Source organism: Scaptodrosophila lebanonensis, unplaced genomic scaffold, assembly GCF_003285725.1.
Source record: "Scaptodrosophila lebanonensis strain 11010-0011.00,11010-0021.00 unplaced genomic scaffold, SlebRS2 tig00000061-arrow-pilon, whole genome shotgun sequence".
Classification (NCBI taxonomy): Eukaryota; Metazoa; Arthropoda; class Insecta; order Diptera; family Drosophilidae; genus Scaptodrosophila; species Scaptodrosophila lebanonensis.
Genome location: NW_022060554.1, coordinates 273,611 through 295,605, shown reverse-complemented (window position 1 = coordinate 295,605; position 21,995 = coordinate 273,611). Strand labels below are relative to the sequence as shown.

Genomic DNA, 21,995 nt, shown 5'->3' with positions numbered 1-21,995 from the left:
GTCCTTTCTCGAGCTCAGGAGAATCTGTATACCAAGTTTGGTTATTCTAGCTCTTATACTTTCGGAGGATGCGTTCATACAGACAGACAGACGGACAGACGGACATGGCTATATCGACTCGGCTTGTCATGCTGATCAAGAATATATATACTTTGTGGGGTCTGCCACGCCTCCTTCTGCCTGTTACATTTTTCAGCTCCCGCAAACCTAATATACTCTTGTACATTTTATGTACAGAAACGTACAGAATGTACAAACTATGCCCAACGGTCTGCGAGAGACCACTGTTCACAGCAGCTTGCGAGAGCACATGCAAGCACACGCAGTGATTACAACCCGTTCCAGCAGATATTGATGACTAGCACCGGCACCGCGAACCGTTCCAAGGTGGCCAAGCTTGTGCGATGACCAGCACCGGCACCGCCAACCGTTCCAAGATGGCCAAGCTTGTGCGATGACCAGCACCGGCACCGCCAACCATTCCAAGATGGCCAAGCTTGTGCGATGACTAGCACCGGCACCGCCGAAAAAATAAAAATTTGTAATGCACAATTTGTAGTGCATAATTTAGTTAACAAATATATAGGTACACTTCTTTATTATAAGAAAAATTGTAAGAAACATTGTAATTACGAGCTGCCCCTGCAAATGGCTCGTAATGATATATAAAACTAGGTAGTAATAAATGTAAATAAAAAACAAGAAAGGAATGCTAAAGTCGAGCAGGCTCAACTCTTAAATACCCTGTACTATAACTACTATAACTTTCTTTTCGATCATTCTATCATAATGAAACTTGGTATACGGATATATAATTACTAACCTAATGTGACTACCAAATTTTAGTTCAAAATTCCAAGAATTACGGGAGTTATAGAAAATCGTTAATAGGGGGGGGGGTGGATCAGAAAAAATGCTTGTCCCAAAATCAGCATATCCGAGCTAGTACAGTTTATAAACATGCAAACAGACAAGTAGAATGTTTTAACGAAACACGACAACTAGTTCATGAGTATAGAAGCAAGTTAACAAGCAATCACTTGACTCAGGTAACCAAAATCTTAAGTAAATTGCGAGAAAATCTAAATGACATAAAAACATAATATCAATTGGATATAACAATCCCCAGCATTGTCAATACACCTGTAGAGATAATAGTTTAATAGAAAAGTGAAAATAAGAAACAAGTAAGAAAGCTAAAGTTAAGAAAATAAAAATAAAATTTTGATCGATTTTACCTCTCTCGGTATTCGAACTCATGTAAAGGGTTTATAATTTACATAACAATTGCGTCTGTGTGAGTGTATGCCTATGCGCACCTATTCGTGTCTGTGTAAGCATTTTCGCAGTCAACCAAACAGCAACATCAACCACAGCCGTGGGCAGCGCTTGAGCAGCGCTGCAGCAGCAAATATATTTATGGCTATAACTTCTCGTTAAATCGGTCTATCATAGTGAAACTTGGCATACGGACACATAATAACCAACTTGGGGTATTTCCAAATTTTAGTTCGAAATTCCAAGAATTACGGGAGTTACGATTTGAGGGGTAGAGGGGGGAGGGAGGGAAATTCCAAAATATACATTTTCTGCGTATTCACATAAGGCATCTGGGACTAAAATTTGGTGTTCCTAGGTCTTATAGTCTCCGAGATATAGGCGATTATACGAATGGAAAATCGGGAAACCCCCATAGGGGGAAAGTGGGGGGGGGGGGGGGGAATCAAAAAAATAAAACAAACTCGTATAGAATACACACATAAGGCATCTTTATGGAAAATTTGGTGTCTCTATCTCTTATATTCTCTGAGATCCAGGTGTTCATACGGACGGACAGACGGACAGACAGACAGACAGGGCTAGATCGACTCGTCTCGTCATGCTGATCAAGAATATATATACTTTGTGGGGTCTGCCACGCCTCCTTCTGCCTGTTACATTTTTCAGCTCCCGCAAACCTAATATACTTCTCTACATTTCATGTACAGAGTATAAAAACACTTTCTTTTATTTACTTATTATGTTTTAAATTTTTAGTTTATATTGCATTTCTGCAACAAATACGCTTGGGGTGAAAATTCGTGGTATTCCTGTTAAAAGAGAGTGGAACTCCACAATTTCCCCACTATTTTTAAGAGAATTCAGTGGACATGGGGTATACATACATATATAAGACGCAAGTTGTTTTTTCGGTCCAAATAGGCCAATGGCCAAACTAAGTAACATTTTAATATATAATATTTGGCATTTTTATGAGACCCCTCTGCCTTTTTATACCCTGAGTGGTATGCGTGCATATGGAGTACGCACTGTACCTACATGAAACATATGATAACGTTTTATGGCAACAATATTGCAACAATGCATATTCATAATTCAAGCGCACAAAAGACATACATAAGTGCTGCGTCGGTATGTTTGGCACAAGCCGACGGCGCAACTGTGTGAACGACTCATGCGCGAATACCACTCACTCTCTCTCTCAGAACCGCTCTCAGTGTTAGGTGCATAAGTAAATATATAAGTAATATATCGCGCCGCTGCCGGAGTAACATAATCAGCAGCTTAACATAATGTAACAATAGCATATGTAATAGCATTTTGTTATCATAATGTTATCTACCAAAGCTATGTAAATGCATACTACCAACGTCAGCAAAGATCACGCCACCAAGCTTTCTGGAGAGGCTGAGCCAAAGTCATCGAAGGCATAATACTCCAGGTCAATAATGTCATTGAAGGTCATGGAGCTTTTTGGAGACCGAGGCTATATTTTACATTAAGTCATTAGGCTTAAGCTAGTCTTAAGGTGACCTCTGACGTGTAATCTACACAGAGGATTTATAAATATATATTATTGAAAATAGCAACTGGCGGGTTGTTTTACGTGGGGATACTGGACCTACTACATGGCGACCGTAACATAAGGATCTGGACATAAAGATCCGGACGTAAGGATCTGGACTAAGGATCTGGATAGCCTATATTGTATATATTATACCAAAGGAGCTTGGGAAACAACATGCAACGGGATAAAAACCAGAGTGAGTAGAGTGCTAGTGATGTGCCAGTGAAAATATATTATGAACAAGAAAGGAATGCATCGGGAAAAATGAACAAACTCGTCCTTTCTCGAGCTCAGGAGAATCTGTATACCAAGTTTGGTTATTCTAGCTCTTATACTTTCGGAGGATGCGTTCATACAGACAGACAGACGGACAGACGGACATGGCTATATCGACTCGGCTTGTCATGCTGATCAAGAATATATATACTTTGTGGGGTCTGCCACGCCTCCTTCTGCCTGTTACATTTTTCAGCTCCCGCAAACCTAATATACTCTTGTACATTTTATGTACAGAAACGTACAGAATGTACAAACTATGCCCAACGGTCTGCGAGAGACCACTGTTCACAGCAGCTTGCGAGAGCACATGCAAGCACACGCAGTGATTACAACCCGTTCCAGCAGATATTGATGACTAGCACCGGCACCGCGAACCGTTCCAAGGTGGCCAAGCTTGTGCGATGACCAGCACCGGCACCGCCAACCGTTCCAAGATGGCCAAGCTTGTGCGATGACCAGCACCGGCACCGCCAACCATTCCAAGATGGCCAAGCTTGTGCGATGACTAGCACCGGCACCGCCGAAAAAATAAAAATTTGTAATGCACAATTTGTAGTGCATAATTTAGTTAACAAATATATAGGTACACTTCTTTATTATAAGAAAAATTGTAAGAAACATTGTAATTACGAGCTGCCCCTGCAAATGGCTCGTAATGATATATAAAACTAGGTAGTAATAAATGTAAATAAAAAACAAGAAAGGAATGCTAAAGTCGAGCAGGCTCAACTCTTAAATACCCTGTACTATAACTACTATAACTTTCTTTTCGATCATTCTATCATAATGAAACTTGGTATACGGATATATAATTACTAACCTAATGTGACTACCAAATTTTAGTTCAAAATTCCAAGAATTACGGGAGTTATAGAAAATCGTTAATAGAGGGGGGGGGGGGGGGGGGTGGATCAGAAAAAATGAACAAACTCGTCCTTTCTCGGTCTCAGGAGAATCTGTATACCAAGTTTGGTTATTCTAGACGGACGGACATGTCTAGATCGATTTCTCTCGTCATGCTGATCAAGAATATATATACTTTATGGGGTCGGAGATGCTTCCTTCTGCATGTTACATACTTTGCACAAACCTAATATACCCTTTTTACCCTACGGGTACATGGTATAAAAATAGATGAAAAGGAAAAATTGGTATATAATTTAGAAGTAACCTCAAGCTGGAGCCTTTGTTATAATTAAGATTGAGTTAGACAGGCCAGATCTAAAGATTATAACTATACTTTTGATAATTATTGTAATACTTATGTTAATTAATATGTTCTTCATGTGCCTGATAAAATGGCACATAACAAATGTCTAAAGAAAAAATATATGAGCAAGGCAAATGACCTGGACAAAATATGATATAGGATAACAAAAAAGTATAACGTAACCAATAACTTTTTTTTATGAATAATTAAATGCACTTTTAATAACTGAATTGAGATGAAAACGAATTTCGCTGTCTTTATCTGTTATGGAGTGGGCAGATATAAGATATATGCAGAAATCAAATATATTAGGAGCAAATTTGACAAGTCATACAAATGCTTGTCCCAAAATCAGCATATCCGAGCTAGTACAGTTTATAAACATGCAAACAGACAAGTAGAATGTTTTAACGAAACACGACAACTAGTTCATGAGTATAGAAGCAAGTTAACAAGCAATCACTTGACTCAGGTAACCAAAATCTTAAGTAAATTGCGAGAAAATCTAAATGACATAAAAACATAATATCAATTGGATATAACAATCCCCAGCATTGTCAATACACCTGTAGAGATAATAGTTTAATAGAAAAGTGAAAATAAGAAACAAGTAAGAAAGCTAAAGTTAAGAAAATAAAAATAAAATTTTGATCGATTTTACCTCTCTCGGTATTCGAACTCATGTAAAGGGTTTATAATTTACATAACAATTGCGTCTGTGTGAGTGTATGCCTATGCGCACCTATTCGTGTCTGTGTAAGCATTTTCGCAGTCAACCAAACAGCAACATCAACCACAGCCGTGGGCAGCGCTTGAGCAGCGCTGCAGCAGCAAATATATTTATGGCTATAACTTCTCGTTAAATCGGTCTATCATAGTGAAACTTGGCATACGGACACATAATAACCAACTTGGGGTATTTCCAAATTTTAGTTCGAAATTCCAAGAATTACGGGAGTTACGATTTGAGGGGTAGAGGGGGGAGGGAGGGAAATTCCAAAATATACATTTTCTGCGTATTCACATAAGGCATCTGGGACTAAAATTTGGTGTTCCTAGGTCTTATAGTCTCCGAGATATAGGCGATTATACGAATGGAAAATCGGGAAACCCCCATAGGGGGAAAGTGGGGGGGGGGGGGGGGGGAATCAAAAAAATAAAACAAACTCGTATAGAATACACACATAAGGCATCTTTATGGAAAATTTGGTGTCTCTATCTCTTATATTCTCTGAGATCCAGGTGTTCATACGGACGGACAGACGGACAGACAGACAGACAGGGCTAGATCGACTCGTCTCGTCATGCTGATCAAGAATATATATACTTTGTGGGGTCTGCCACGCCTCCTTCTGCCTGTTACATTTTTCAGCTCCCGCAAACCTAATATACTTCTCTACATTTCATGTACAGAGTATAAAAACACTTTCTTTTATTTACTTATTATGTTTTAAATTTTTAGTTTATATTGCATTTCTGCAACAAATACGCTTGGGGTGAAAATTCGTGGTATTCCTGTTAAAAGAGAGTGGAACTCCACAATTTCCCCACTATTTTTAAGAGAATTCAGTGGACATGGGGTATACATACATATATAAGACGCAAGTTGTTTTTTCGGTCCAAATAGGCCAATGGCCAAACTAAGTAACATTTTAATATATAATATTTGGCATTTTTATGAGACCCCTCTGCCTTTTTATACCCTGAGTGGTATGCGTGCATATGGAGTACGCACTGTACCTACATGAAACATATGATAACGTTTTATGGCAACAATATTGCAACAATGCATATTCATAATTCAAGCGCACAAAAGACATACATAAGTGCTGCGTCGGTATGTTTGGCACAAGCCGACGGCGCAACTGTGTGAACGACTCATGCGCGAATACCACTCACTCTCTCTCTCAGAACCGCTCTCAGTGTTAGGTGCATAAGTAAATATATAAGTAATATATCGCGCCGCTGCCGGAGTAACATAATCAGCAGCTTAACATAATGTAACAATAGCATATGTAATAGCATTTTGTTATCATAATGTTATCTACCAAAGCTATGTAAATGCATACTACCAACGTCAGCAAAGATCACGCCACCAAGCTTTCTGGAGAGGCTGAGCCAAAGTCATCGAAGGCATAATACTCCAGGTCAATAATGTCATTGAAGGTCATGGAGCTTTTTGGAGACCGAGGCTATATTTTACATTAAGTCATTAGGCTTAAGCTAGTCTTAAGGTGACCTCTGACGTGTAATCTACACAGAGGATTTATAAATATATATTATTGAAAATAGCAACTGGCGGGTTGTTTTACGTGGGGATACTGGACCTACTACATGGCGACCGTAACATAAGGATCTGGACATAAAGATCCGGACGTAAGGATCTGGACTAAGGATCTGGATAGCCTATATTGTATATATTATACCAAAGGAGCTTGGGAAACAACATGCAACGGGATAAAAACCAGAGTGAGTAGAGTGCTAGTGATGTGCCAGTGAAAATATATTATGAACAAGAAAGGAATGCATCGGGAAAAATGAACAAACTCGTCCTTTCTCGAGCTCAGGAGAATCTGTATACCAAGTTTGGTTATTCTAGCTCTTATACTTTCGGAGGATGCGTTCATACAGACAGACAGACGGACAGACGGACATGGCTATATCGACTCGGCTTGTCATGCTGATCAAGAATATATATACTTTGTGGGGTCTGCCACGCCTCCTTCTGCCTGTTACATTTTTCAGCTCCCGCAAACCTAATATACTCTTGTACATTTTATGTACAGAAACGTACAGAATGTACAAACTATGCCCAACGGTCTGCGAGAGACCACTGTTCACAGCAGCTTGCGAGAGCACATGCAAGCACACGCAGTGATTACAACCCGTTCCAGCAGATATTGATGACTAGCACCGGCACCGCGAACCGTTCCAAGGTGGCCAAGCTTGTGCGATGACCAGCACCGGCACCGCCAACCGTTCCAAGATGGCCAAGCTTGTGCGATGACCAGCACCGGCACCGCCAACCATTCCAAGATGGCCAAGCTTGTGCGATGACTAGCACCGGCACCGCCGAAAAAATAAAAATTTGTAATGCACAATTTGTAGTGCATAATTTAGTTAACAAATATATAGGTACACTTCTTTATTATAAGAAAAATTGTAAGAAACATTGTAATTACGAGCTGCCCCTGCAAATGGCTCGTAATGATATATAAAACTAGGTAGTAATAAATGTAAATAAAAAACAAGAAAGGAATGCTAAAGTCGAGCAGGCTCAACTCTTAAATACCCTGTACTATAACTACTATAACTTTCTTTTCGATCATTCTATCATAATGAAACTTGGTATATGGATATATAATTACTAACCTAATGTGACTACCAAATTTTAGTTCAAAATTCCAAGAATTACGGGAGTTATAGAAAATCGTTAATAGAGGGGGGGGGGGGGGGGGGTGGATCAGAAAAAATGAACAAACTCGTCCTTTCTCGGTCTCAGGAGAATCTGTATACCAAGTTTGGTTATTCTAGACGGACGGACATGTCTAGATCGATTTCTCTCGTCATGCTGATCAAGAATATATATACTTTATGGGGTCGGAGATGCTTCCTTCTGCATGTTACATACTTTGCACAAACCTAATATACCCTTTTTACCCTACGGGTACATGGTATAAAAATAGATGAAAAGGAAAAATTGGTATATAATTTAGAAGTAACCTCAAGCTGGAGCCTTTGTTATAATTAAGATTGAGTTAGACAGGCCAGATCTAAAGATTATAACTATACTTTTGATAATTATTGTAATACTTATGTTAATTAATATGTTCTTCATGTGCCTGATAAAATGGCACATAACAAATGTCTAAAGAAAAAATATATGAGCAAGGCAAATGACCTGGACAAAATATGATATAGGATAACAAAAAAGTATAACGTAACCAATAACTTTTTTTTATGAATAATTAAATGCACTTTTAATAACTGAATTGAGATGAAAACGAATTTCGCTGTCTTTATCTGTTATGGAGTGGGCAGATATAAGATATATGCAGAAATCAAATATATTAGGAGCAAATTTGACAAGTCATACAAATGCTTGTCCCAAAATCAGCATATCCGAGCTAGTACAGTTTATAAACATGCAAACAGACAAGTAGAATGTTTTAACGAAACACGACAACTAGTTCATGAGTATAGAAGCAAGTTAACAAGCAATCACTTGACTCAGGTAACCAAAATCTTAAGTAAATTGCGAGAAAATCTAAATGACATAAAAACATAATATCAATTGGATATAACAATCCCCAGCATTGTCAATACACCTGTAGAGATAATAGTTTAATAGAAAAGTGAAAATAAGAAACAAGTAAGAAAGCTAAAGTTAAGAAAATAAAAATAAAATTTTGATCGATTTTACCTCTCTCGGTATTCGAACTCATGTAAAGGGTTTATAATTTACATAACAATTGCGTCTGTGTGAGTGTATGCCTATGCGCACCTATTCGTGTCTGTGTAAGCATTTTCGCAGTCAACCAAACAGCAACATCAACCACAGCCGTGGGCAGCGCTTGAGCAGCGCTGCAGCAGCAAATATATTTATGGCTATAACTTCTCGTTAAATCGGTCTATCATAGTGAAACTTGGCATACGGACACATAATAACCAACTTGGGGTATTTCCAAATTTTAGTTCGAAATTCCAAGAATTACGGGAGTTACGATTTGAGGGGTAGAGGGGGGAGGGAGGGAAATTCCAAAATATACATTTTCTGCGTATTCACATAAGGCATCTGGGACTAAAATTTGGTGTTCCTAGGTCTTATAGTCTCCGAGATATAGGCGATTATACGAATGGAAAATCGGGAAACCCCCATAGGGGGAAAGTGGGGGGGGGGGGGGAAATCAAAAAAATAAAACAAACTCGTATAGAATACACACATAAGGCATCTTTATGGAAAATTTGGTGTCTCTATCTCTTATATTCTCTGAGATCCAGGTGTTCATACGGACGGACAGACGGACAGACAGACAGACAGGGCTAGATCGACTCGTCTCGTCATGCTGATCAAGAATATATATACTTTGTGGGGTCTGCCACGCCTCCTTCTGCCTGTTACATTTTTCAGCTCCCGCAAACCTAATATACTTCTCTACATTTCATGTACAGAGTATAAAAACACTTTCTTTTATTTACTTATTATGTTTTAAATTTTTAGTTTATATTGCATTTCTGCAACAAATACGCTTGGGGTGAAAATTCGTGGTATTCCTGTTAAAAGAGAGTGGAACTCCACAATTTCCCCACTATTTTTAAGAGAATTCAGTGGACATGGGGTATACATACATATATAAGACGCAAGTTGTTTTTTCGGTCCAAATAGGCCAATGGCCAAACTAAGTAACATTTTAATATATAATATTTGGCATTTTTATGAGACCCCTCTGCCTTTTTATACCCTGAGTGGTATGCGTGCATATGGAGTACGCACTGTACCTACATGAAACATATGATAACGTTTTATGGCAACAATATTGCAACAATGCATATTCATAATTCAAGCGCACAAAAGACATACATAAGTGCTGCGTCGGTATGTTTGGCACAAGCCGACGGCGCAACTGTGTGAACGACTCATGCGCGAATACCACTCACTCTCTCTCTCAGAACCGCTCTCAGTGTTAGGTGCATAAGTAAATATATAAGTAATATATCGCGCCGCTGCCGGAGTAACATAATCAGCAGCTTAACATAATGTAACAATAGCATATGTAATAGCATTTTGTTATCATAATGTTATCTACCAAAGCTATGTAAATGCATACTACCAACGTCAGCAAAGATCACGCCACCAAGCTTTCTGGAGAGGCTGAGCCAAAGTCATCGAAGGCATAATACTCCAGGTCAATAATGTCATTGAAGGTCATGGAGCTTTTTGGAGACCGAGGCTATATTTTACATTAAGTCATTAGGCTTAAGCTAGTCTTAAGGTGACCTCTGACGTGTAATCTACACAGAGGATTTATAAATATATATTATTGAAAATAGCAACTGGCGGGTTGTTTTACGTGGGGATACTGGACCTACTACATGGCGACCGTAACATAAGGATCTGGACATAAAGATCCGGACGTAAGGATCTGGACTAAGGATCTGGATAGCCTATATTGTATATATTATACCAAAGGAGCTTGGGAAACAACATGCAACGGGATAAAAACCAGAGTGAGTAGAGTGCTAGTGATGTGCCAGTGAAAATATATTATGAACAAGAAAGGAATGCATCGGGAAAAATGAACAAACTCGTCCTTTCTCGAGCTCAGGAGAATCTGTATACCAAGTTTGGTTATTCTAGCTCTTATACTTTCGGAGGATGCGTTCATACAGACAGACAGACGGACAGACGGACATGGCTATATCGACTCGGCTTGTCATGCTGATCAAGAATATATATACTTTGTGGGGTCTGCCACGCCTCCTTCTGCCTGTTACATTTTTCAGCTCCCGCAAACCTAATATACTCTTGTACATTTTATGTACAGAAACGTACAGAATGTACAAACTATGCCCAACGGTCTGCGAGAGACCACTGTTCACAGCAGCTTGCGAGAGCACATGCAAGCACACGCAGTGATTACAACCCGTTCCAGCAGATATTGATGACTAGCACCGGCACCGCGAACCGTTCCAAGGTGGCCAAGCTTGTGCGATGACCAGCACCGGCACCGCCAACCGTTCCAAGATGGCCAAGCTTGTGCGATGACCAGCACCGGCACCGCCAACCATTCCAAGATGGCCAAGCTTGTGCGATGACTAGCACCGGCACCGCCGAAAAAATAAAAATTTGTAATGCACAATTTGTAGTGCATAATTTAGTTAACAAATATATAGGTACACTTCTTTATTATAAGAAAAATTGTAAGAAACATTGTAATTACGAGCTGCCCCTGCAAATGGCTCGTAATGATATATAAAACTAGGTAGTAATAAATGTAAATAAAAAACAAGAAAGGAATGCTAAAGTCGAGCAGGCTCAACTCTTAAATACCCTGTACTATAACTACTATAACTTTCTTTTCGATCATTCTATCATAATGAAACTTGGTATACGGATATATAATTACTAACCTAATGTGACTACCAAATTTTAGTTCAAAATTCCAAGAATTACGGGAGTTATAGAAAATCGTTAATAGAGGGGGGGGGGGGGGGGGGGGGGTGGATCAGAAAAAATGAACAAACTCGTCCTTTCTCGGTCTCAGGAGAATCTGTATACCAAGTTTGGTTATTCTAGACGGACGGACATGTCTAGATCGATTTCTCTCGTCATGCTGATCAAGAATATATATACTTTATGGGGTCGGAGATGCTTCCTTCTGCATGTTACATACTTTGCACAAACCTAATATACCCTTTTTACCCTACGGGTACATGGTATAAAAATAGATGAAAAGGAAAAATTGGTATATAATTTAGAAGTAACCTCAAGCTGGAGCCTTTGTTATAATTAAGATTGAGTTAGACAGGCCAGATCTAAAGATTATAACTATACTTTTGATAATTATTGTAATACTTATGTTAATTAATATGTTCTTCATGTGCCTGATAAAATGGCACATAACAAATGTCTAAAGAAAAAATATATGAGCAAGGCAAATGACCTGGACAAAATATGATATAGGATAACAAAAAAGTATAACGTAACCAATAACTTTTTTTTATGAATAATTAAATGCACTTTTAATAACTGAATTGAGATGAAAACGAATTTCGCTGTCTTTATCTGTTATGGAGTGGGCAGATATAAGATATATGCAGAAATCAAATATATTAGGAGCAAATTTGACAAGTCATACAAATGCTTGTCCCAAAATCAGCATATCCGAGCTAGTACAGTTTATAAACATGCAAACAGACAAGTAGAATGTTTTAACGAAACACGACAACTAGTTCATGAGTAAGAAGCAAGTTAACAAGCAATCACTTGACTCAGGTAACCAAAATCTTAAGTAAATTGCGAGAAAATCTAAATGACATAAAAACATAATATCAATTGGATATAACAATCCCCAGCATTGTCAATACACCTGTAGAGATAAAGGTAAAGGAACAATTGGAAGTTGATGAGGAAGAGACAGAATTACACGAGGAAGATTTAAGTAATTTGACAATCCCAGCCGTTATAAACGTTCCAATTCAGTCAGATACTGATACAGAAAATAAAGATATAAACATGACAGACACATCAGCTGCCGATAGGGCGTAAATCAGGGAAATTTCTTCCGCAATTCCTGAATTCGATGGAAAAAGAATTCACTTGCAAAGATTTCTAACGGCAGTTATATTGGTTAATTTGACAAAAAGACCGTACGAACGAATTGCTGTTGAGGTAATAAAGTCAAAAATAATTGGCTCAGCCTTATACAAAGTCCAAAATGAGACTACAATAACTGCAATTATAAATAAGCTAAACGCTACCATTGGTGGTGAAACATCCGACGTAGTGAAAGCTAAAATGGCTAACGGGCATCAAAAAGGTAAAACTGCGCCACAGTTCACTAATGAAATCGATAATCTACGAAGATTATTGGAACCGGTTTATATTAAGAATTACAAAAATCTTCATAATGAGAAAGATGAAATAATAAAGCAAGTAGATAAATTAATAAAGGATAATATAGTAGAACCTTCAATTTCAGCCCATTGCTGTTGGTTCCCAAGAAATCACTACCAGACTCTGAAAAGAAAAGGTGGCGATTGGTTGTTGATTATCGCCAAATTAATAAAAAATTATTAGCAGACCAACTTGGCAGAGCAAAATATTTTTCATGTTTGGATTTAATGTCTGGATTTCACCAGATAGAGTTGGAAGAGGAATCACGAAATATAACTTCATTTTCAACGAGCAATGGCTCTTATCGCTTCACGCGATTACCTTTTGGGTTAAAAATATCTCCAAACTCCTTCCAACGAATGATGACATTAGCATTTACAGGGTTGAAACCAACTCAAGCGTTCCTTTACATGGACGATCTAATAGTCATAGGATGTTCGGAAAAACATATAACATATAACCTAATCGATGTATGTGAGCTTTGTAGAAAGAACAATTTAAAGCTGCACCCGGATAAGCGCACATTTTTATGCTTGAGGTAACCTTTCTAGGTCACAAATGCACTAACCAAGGTATTCTGCCAGATGACAAAAAATATAGTATCATAGAAAAATACCCGGTCCCCACAGACGCAGATAGCGCCAGACGATTTGTTGCCTTCTGCAACTATTATCGTAGATTCATTAAAAATTTCGCGGATTATGCCCACCACATTTCAAAACTATGCAAGAAAAATGCTAAACTCGAATGGACACCTCAATGTCAAGAAGCTTTTGATTATTTAAAGAAACAACTAATGGGTCCAACACTACTTAAATATCCAGATTTTTCTAAGGAGTTTTGCATAACCACAGATGTGGTGGAGTTGTACTATTAACGCAGGAACATTATGGATTACATATTCCCGTAGCATATGCTTCAAAGACTTTTACTAAGGGCGAGTCAAATAAAAGCACCACAGAGCAAGAATTAACAGCAATACATTGGGCCATAAATTATTTCAGACCATATATACATATATGGCAAACATTTCGTAGTTAAAACAGACCATAGGCCTCTTATCTTTTTATTTTCCATGGTAAACACAAGTTCAAAGTTAACCAGAATTAGGCTGGAACTAGATGAGTATCAATTCACAGTAGAGTATCTGAAGGGAAAAGACAACCATGTAGCCAAGTCAAGAATAACCATAGATGAATTAAAAAGTATGACAGCAACAATATTAAAAGTCACTACAAGAAATCAAAGTAGACAAACAAAAACCTACATAGGAAATGAACAAGAACTTATGCCAAGGCAAAGTCTTGAAAATGCTTCTGTTACTGCGGCAGTAGTTATTTTAATTAAATTTGCACCGGGCTTCCACCAACACGGCTGTTCTTCTTCGTTTCCAAATTACCAGTCAGTTTATTCAAAAGTGTTTACATATAATATGTGTAATAAGTGTGTACATAATCAATTATTCAAATGAACTAAAAAACTGCTAAATTCATTTTAGCAAAATGTACAAATTTTCTGCGACATATTTCTGCCCCCTAGTGTTGCATCTGTTTCTCAACACGATCATTAATGTTGGTGGATTCAATTTGTAAACGGCATAGTTTGTTAACTGGTCTTCGGTAGAGGTTTCCGGTAGTCTTCACATCCACCACACGTACCACGTTGTCGTCTGCTGGATATGTTTTCATTACTACTCCCAGTGGCCAGTCACCTCGCGGCATGTTCCCTTTGATGACCACCACCTCGCCTTCACGAATGTTATCGTAGTTTTTTGACCATTTTTGGCGAGAGATCAGCATCGTTAGATATTCCTTTAAAAATCGTCTCCAGAAGTTTTCAATTAGCACCTGAGTTTTTCGCCAAATTCGTTTCTCCAAAGGATCGTTGTTAGCACACGGAGCGTGTATTGTTGCTTGTTGTTGGATGAGTATGTCGTTTGGACATATTCCAATGCTATCATCGGGGTCATCTGATTCCAATATGTATGGTCGAGAATTGACCAGATGTTCTGTCTCACAAAATATTGTTTGTAGAGCCTCATCGCTCAGATTTGTGTTTATTGGAATGACAGCATCCATAGTTCTTTTGAAGCACCCTATTAGGCGCTCCCAACAGCCTCCGAAGTTTGGCGCACTTGCTGGAATAAATTTCCAATCAATTCCAGTGGTAGTTATTGTTTAGATCGAATTGCTGCAGTGTCCAATTCCACAAGTGCTTCTTGTAGCTCTCTGCAGGCGCCTCTGAAGTTGGTACCGTTATCCGACCATAGTGTTTCAATATTGCCTCTTCGTGCAAGCATGCGTCGAATTGCCATTATGCAGGAATCGGTGTTCAAGGAGTTGGCCACTTCAACATGTACTGCTCTCGTGGTTAAGCAAGTAAAAAGTACCCCATATCGTTTGCGCAAGACTTTGTTGTATCGGCCACTACTGCCTTCCTTTGTGTAAAAAGGGCCAAAGTAATCAACTCCAGCTGAAGTGAATGGTTTCTGGGATACGGTGAACCTCTCTTTTGGTAGCCATCCCATTTTTGGCTGCATCGGTTTAGCCTTTCGCCGTCGACACCACAGGCACTCATTTATGACCGCCTTGATCAATGTATTCATTTTGGGCATCCAATACTTTTCTTTAAAGTTGTGCACCACGACTTGTACTCCGTAGCAGTCGTTCCCGTAGCAGTCAGTAGCCTGAACCATCTGACACCAAGTTGTTTTGGCCCAAGTAAGTTCTTCGACATCGAGATCTCCATGTTTTTTCTGTTGTTGAGAGAGGGTTCTCTTTACGTTCGTTACAAATCGCTTGACCCAACCTGTTGAACGCAAAAGTTTTGTAAAGTTAGATATTCTTGATAAAAGGATACTTAGCACGGGGTCTTGTTGGCAAGCAACCATGACGATTTCCTCGTTTGCTTTGAACTTCTGTACAGGCCAGAAATTTCTTTCCAGGTCCAAAAATTTAGGGCCGCGTTGCCATCTCAATAATTTTTGTTTTTGTGTTGTTTTGCGTGTTATGATGTCTGCAATATTGTCCTCTGTTGGCACCCAGTACCACTCGGATGTGTTCGACTTCTCGCATATTTTTTTCTGTCCATTTTTAAACTACATCTCCTTTGATGACGTCATCCCAATTGATGCCAGACTGCCACACTTCTCGCATGATTATACGGCCTTTTATGGTAATGGGTGTTACCAAGCCAAGTGGGTCGTACACGGAGTTTACGGCTGCCAATACTTTGCGTTTAGTAGGCAACTTTGTCCCGTTGAGTAGATCCTCTGTTATGCTGTGCATCGTTGTGGTGGAGAATGTAAATATATCGCTTTTTGCATCCCATATGATTCCTAAAATTTTCTGATAGACATCGGCTTTGCCTCCAAACTGCATAATAGTTGTTGAACCATGTAATTCCTTCGGGATCTGCTGCAAAACTTCGCATTTGTTTGAAATAAAATTTCTTATTTCAAAGTGTGCATTCGCATGAATGCTTATCACGGACTTTATGATTTTCACAGCTCCGTCAACAGTTGGGTTCGATTGAAGATAATCGTCTACATAATGATCCCTTATGACTGCTTGTAGTGCGTCTGGGTCTAATGCCTGGTATATTTCTTGACGAATTGTGCTGCAAAGGGTGAGGATGTTGCTCCAAAGATCATCGCTTTCATTTGATAAACAGTGGGCTGTGTTTGCGGATTTAAATTACGTCACAAAAAACACTGCGCTGCAGCATCATCATCTGAAATATGTACTTGATTAAACATCTCTTTTATATCAGCTGCAAATGCTATTGGGTGCATTCGAAATCGTATCACCACACCAAAAATTGTGGTTAACCAATCAGGGTCCGTTAGCAGGTTTTTGTTTAGAGAGGTGTCATTGCTCTCTTCTGCTGCATCAAAGACAAGCCTCACTTTCCCAGGCTTGTTTGGATTTAGTACTGCAAAGTGTGGAAGATACCATAATTTTTGTGACCTAAATACCTCTGGATTTGTCACAATTCTCGCATAGCCGTTTGCTATGAGTTTGTCAATTTCTCGTTGATACGCGTTTGGTAGTTGTGGGTCTCGTAGTAATTTACGTTCGAGACATTTCAGCCGCTGTTCTGCCATGTGACGACTCTCCGGTAGGCTTGGGTGTCGGTTTTCCACGGCAAATTAATCTGAAAGTGATCACCGAATTTAGCTATAGATTTTGAAATTTTGTCAATAGCCAATTTGTCCGCCATAGACTTGGTTTTGTCTACTTTTGTCTACAGCTTCCAAATATTTCCAAGCTAAATTGACCTTTCAGCATTTCTCGAAGGTCTTGGTTTTCAACTTGACAGCACACGAAGTTAGCTTTCTTCTCTTTTGTTTTGACGGGACCATTCATGACCCATCCCAATCTGGTTTTTGACAACATAGGCCCGTTGTCATTCGTATTAATGACAGCCTGTGATGAGATCAAATGCGCAACAGCATGCGCCAATCATCAGCACTGGTTGTGTGTTTGTCAAAGTATGCATTTTTACAATTTTTGTGTACGGGTATTGTTGTTGTTGAATGGTGTTATAATCTACCAACTGCGCCGGCAGTTTTAACTTATTAATGATATGGACATTTCCCATAACATACCTTTTGCCAGCACCACTTATGTTGAGTTCTGCAGTTTCGGCCGTATTCTCATACCTGAACACTCCGCCTGTCCAGCTGAAGCAAAATGGTTCGGCCTTTCCTTTTATACCAACATCACGGGCTGTTTGCATGTCTAATAGTGTAGCAGTACTGCCGCCATCCAAGAATGCCAAGTCCTCTTTATCTCCCGTTGGACCATGGATTATAACCGGTATCGTTTTTAGAAGTATATTGTTCTGGACCTCCTGCACACAACCACTAAATCCCATTGGTTGGAATGTGGGTGTTTTATGCAGCATAGGATGATGGTATTTTTCACAATTGTTTATTTTGCATTGCTCACGCTTTGAGCATTGACCTTTGTGTTGGTTCAGGCAGCAAAAACATGCGTCATTTTTTTTGGCGCAGTCCCACCTTTTCTTTACATCTAGTTTCAGGAAGTAGTTGCATTTTTCCAACGGATGTCGCTCTTCGTTGCAAACTGGACATTTTTTGAAGTTCCTCGCCCTGCTGGCATTTGTTGCTCCTTTTGAGATTGTACATAATTTTACCTTACTTCAGTTTGCACCACGTTGTTTATTGTAATGTTTATTCTCTTATAGAATCCTATGTCCTGATACAATCGATAATGTTACCTTCGATAAATCCCAGGGTTGAGTTAATATTTTGCACTGCACAATTGAAGTCTTGGAAATCGCTTATGTCTGTTACACATTTGATTTTTGAAGCCTTTTGCATTAACTCGAAAAGCTGAAAAGCCACATTCTCTTCCTGATGTCTCGAATTCCATCTTGAAATGTCGCCAACCCAATTACGACGACCCGTCAAACTAAATTTTCCTATTTTGGAAGGATTGCCTTGCGAACATGTTTGAGACGCTGTTTTGAAGATTTCTTTCCATCTGCAGTGATGGTGGTTGCTTTTGTAGGACTTGTGGTAAAGGCTCCGGAAAACCCAAACTATTTTTGGATGACGCTCTCGACAGTGTTGTTTTGGAAGAGTTCGGTGACGATAATCGTATTAGTAAAGCTGTTGTGTTTAACTCTGCTTTTCTACTTACTAATGCGTCCGCCTGCGCTTGGAGTACTTTAAGCTCAGATGTCATCTCTTGAATCTGGTTGTCTTGCTCCGTTATTCGGTCTGCTGAAGCGCCCTCATTTTGGGCTTCGCTTAATAGACGCTTTGAATTGAGCATTGCTTTTTGTACGTCGCACATTTTTGTTTGGACCTGCAGATTTTCCAAATCGATGACCTCAATTTGTTCTAGAACTGCCAACTCTTCAACTGGATTCCCAGAATGTTCCATTGCTGTATGTTCAGACTCGAACGATATTGCGTCTACAATTACTGACGCGATGCTGATATTTTCCTCGTTTTCTGGCACTTCCAGTTCCAGGAAATCGCATACACGTCGCATTGCGTTTACGCCAAGTTCTCCTGCGATACATTTTTCATGTTGCATTTTTTGTTGTTGGTTATACTATATTCCAGACCAGCGAATTTTCGGAGATCGCGCTTGATACAATTTTCAGTGACAAATTTGCGGTATAATGTAAAATGGACGTCGCGCAAGTTTTGCGACTTCGACTCGTCGATTTTGATCTTCGCTAATTCTGACCACTGGCACATTCTGATATTTGATTTTGATTGTGGACTGTATTCTACGCGTTAACGATCCGGCTCGAATGACCAATTTCTGTTACTGCGGCAGTAGTTATTTTAATTAAATTTGCACCGGGCTTCCACCAACACGTATGTTCTTCTTCGTTTCCAAATTACAAGTCAGTTTATTCAAAAGTGTTTACATATAATAGGTGTAATAAGTGTGTACATAATCAATTATTCAAATTAACTGAAAAACTGCTAAATTCATTTTAGCAAAATGTACAAATTTTCTGCGACAGCTTCTAAGCCACGTATATGAAGTCATCAAAAATGACGATGTACGCAAAGTAGTGACCTTGCACATGAATAATATGATATGTTTCTTTAAGCATGGAAATAAAATTAGTGCAAGATATGATGTTGGCGATTTGTATACCAATGGAACTATTGACTAAGGACAATTTTTCCAAAGGCTTGAAATGAAAGCCGGTAAGAAAAAAATCAGCCAAATCACAGTGGCACCGCACGAAAATTGAATTAGTTTCAATAGATACTTTTAAGAATATGGGCAATAAAATATTGAAATTATTAAGAGTAGCGCTACTCAAGCCGGTGACCATAATTAAAAATAAAAAAGAACAAGAGAGAACGCTACAGTCGAGCAAGCCCGACAGTGTAATACCCTGTACCCAGGTAAACTTCCGTCACTGAGTTATATGCGTCCAAAGCAGCAGCAAAAGGAGGAAGAAGAAGAGCGAACTTGTTGCTGCAGCTTGGGGGGGTTGTACTGGCGAGAATTTGTTTTGCTAATAACTTTATTTAGAATTAACCGAATTGAATAAAATTCATTTGCATTTGAAATGTGGACGCTATTGACGAAATTCTGTAACGGGGGAAGGGGGGAAAATTAAAAAAATAAAATAAACTCGTCCTTTCTCGGACCTAGGAGAATCTGGATGCCAACTTTGGTTATTCTAGCTTTCATAGTTTCTGAGATCCTTGCGTTCATTCAGACGGACAGACGGACGGACGGACATGTCTAGATCGATTTCTCTCGTCATGCTGATTCAGAATATATATACTTTATGGGGTCGGAGATGCTTCCTTCTGCATGTTACATACTTTGCACAAACCTAATATACCCTTTTTACCCTACGGGTACAGGGTATAACAAGTAAAAAAGGTAAAGTCGGGTGTCCCGACTTTGAAATACTCTGTACATATGTTTACAATAATTATAGAAAATAAAAAAAATTAAGAAAATAAAAAAAAAATATTGATCGATATTACCTCTCTCGGTATTCCAACTCAGCGAGCAGCGCTGCAGCAGCAAATATATTTATGGCTATAACTTCTCGTTAAATCGGTCTATCATAGTGAAACTTGGCATACGGACACATAATAACCCAAGGGGGTGTATTTCCAAAATTTGAAAAAAGTTGGAAATTCCAAGAATTACGGGAGTTACGATTTGAGGGGTAGAGGGGGGAGGGAGGGAAATTCCAAAATATACATTTTCTGTGTATTCACATAAGGCATCTCGGACTAAAATTGGGTGTTCCTAGGTCTTATAGTCTCCGAGATATAGGCGATTATACGAATGGAAAATCGGGAAAACCCCCTTAGGGGGGAAGTGGGTGGGAAAATCAAAACAATAAAACAAATGCGTATAGAATACACACATAAGGCATCTTTGTGCAAAATTTGGTGTCTCTAGATCTTATAGTCTCTGAGATCCAGGTGTTCATACGGACGGGCAGATGGACAGACAGACAGACAGGGCTAGATCGACTCGTCTCGTCATGCTGATCAAGAATATATATACTTTGTGGGGTCTGCCACGCCTCCTTCTGCCTGTTACATTTTTCAGCTCCCGCAAACCTAATATACTTCTGTACATTTCATGTACAGAGTATAAAAAGAAGCAATTTTGTCTACATTCCATGAAATTAAAAAAATAAAATAAACTCGTCCTTTCTCGGACCTAGGAGAATCTGGATGCCAACTTTGGTTATTCTAGCTTTCATAGTTTCTGAGATCCTTGCGTTCATTCAGACGGACAGACGGACGGACGGACATGTCTAGATCGATTTCTCTCGTCATGCTGATTCAGAATATATATACTTTATGGGGTCGGAGATGCTTCCTTCTGCATGTTACATACTTTGCACAAACCTAATATACCCTTTTTACCCTACGGGTACAGGGTATAACAAGTAAAAAAGGTAAAGTCGGGTGTCCCGACTTTAAAATACTCTGTACATATGTTTACAATAATTATAGAAAATAAAAAAAATTAAGAAAATAAAAAAAAAATATTGATCGATATTACCTCTCTCGGTATTCCAACTCAGCGAGCAGCGCTGCAGCAGCAAATATATTTATGGCTATAACTTCTCGTTAAATCGGTCTATCATAGTGAAACTTGGCATACGGACACATAATAACCCAAGGGGGTGTATTTCCAAAATTTGAAAAAAGTTGGAAATTCCAAGAATTACGGGAGTTACGATTTGAGGGGTAGAGGGGGGAGGGAGGGAAATTCCAAAATATACATTTTCTGTGTATTCACATAAGGCATCTCGGACTAAAATTGGGTGTTCCTAGGTCTTATAGTCTCCGAGATATAGGCGATTATACGAATGGAAAATCGGGAAAACCCCCTTAGGGGGGAAGTGGGTGGGAAAATCAAAACAATAAAACAAATGCGTATAGAATACACACATAAGGCATCTTTGTGCAAAATTTGGTGTCTCTAGATCTTATAGTCTCTGAGATCCAGGTGTTCATACGGACGGGCAGATGGACAGACAGACAGACAGGGCTA

The 21,995-nt window shown here is 39.0% G+C and overlaps 1 protein-coding gene across 2 annotated transcripts; it reads right to left on the bottom strand.

The window, feature by feature from the left end:
- Positions 1–16,986: 16,986 nt before the first annotated feature.
- LOC115624589 lies at positions 16,987–17,897 on the bottom strand. Of its 2 annotated transcripts, none has more exons than XM_030519328.1 (2): positions 17,618–17,897; positions 16,987–17,109 (listed from the first exon to the last, which is right to left on the bottom strand). In XM_030519328.1, exons 1-2 carry the CDS (start codon positions 17,860–17,862, stop codon positions 17,025–17,027), a joined length of 330 nt encoding a protein of 109 aa, XP_030375188.1. In that variant the 5' UTR covers positions 17,863–17,897; the 3' UTR covers positions 16,987–17,024. The 2 variants fall into 2 exon arrangements, with proteins under 2 accessions (XP_030375188.1, XP_030375187.1); XM_030519327.1 differs by having other exon boundaries at positions 17,025–17,109; positions 17,564–17,897.
- Between the last annotated feature and the right edge of the window lie 4,098 nt (positions 17,898–21,995).

Coding starts and splice junctions, on each gene's coding strand:
- LOC115624589 (XM_030519327.1), bottom strand. CDS start 17,862: ATGCTGCATAAAACACCCACATTCCAACCAATGGGATTTAGTGGTTGT. Junction 17,110..17,563: donor ATAAGTGGTGCTGGCAAAAG/GTATGTTATGGG, acceptor GATCACTTTCAG/ATTAATTTGCCGTGGAAAAC.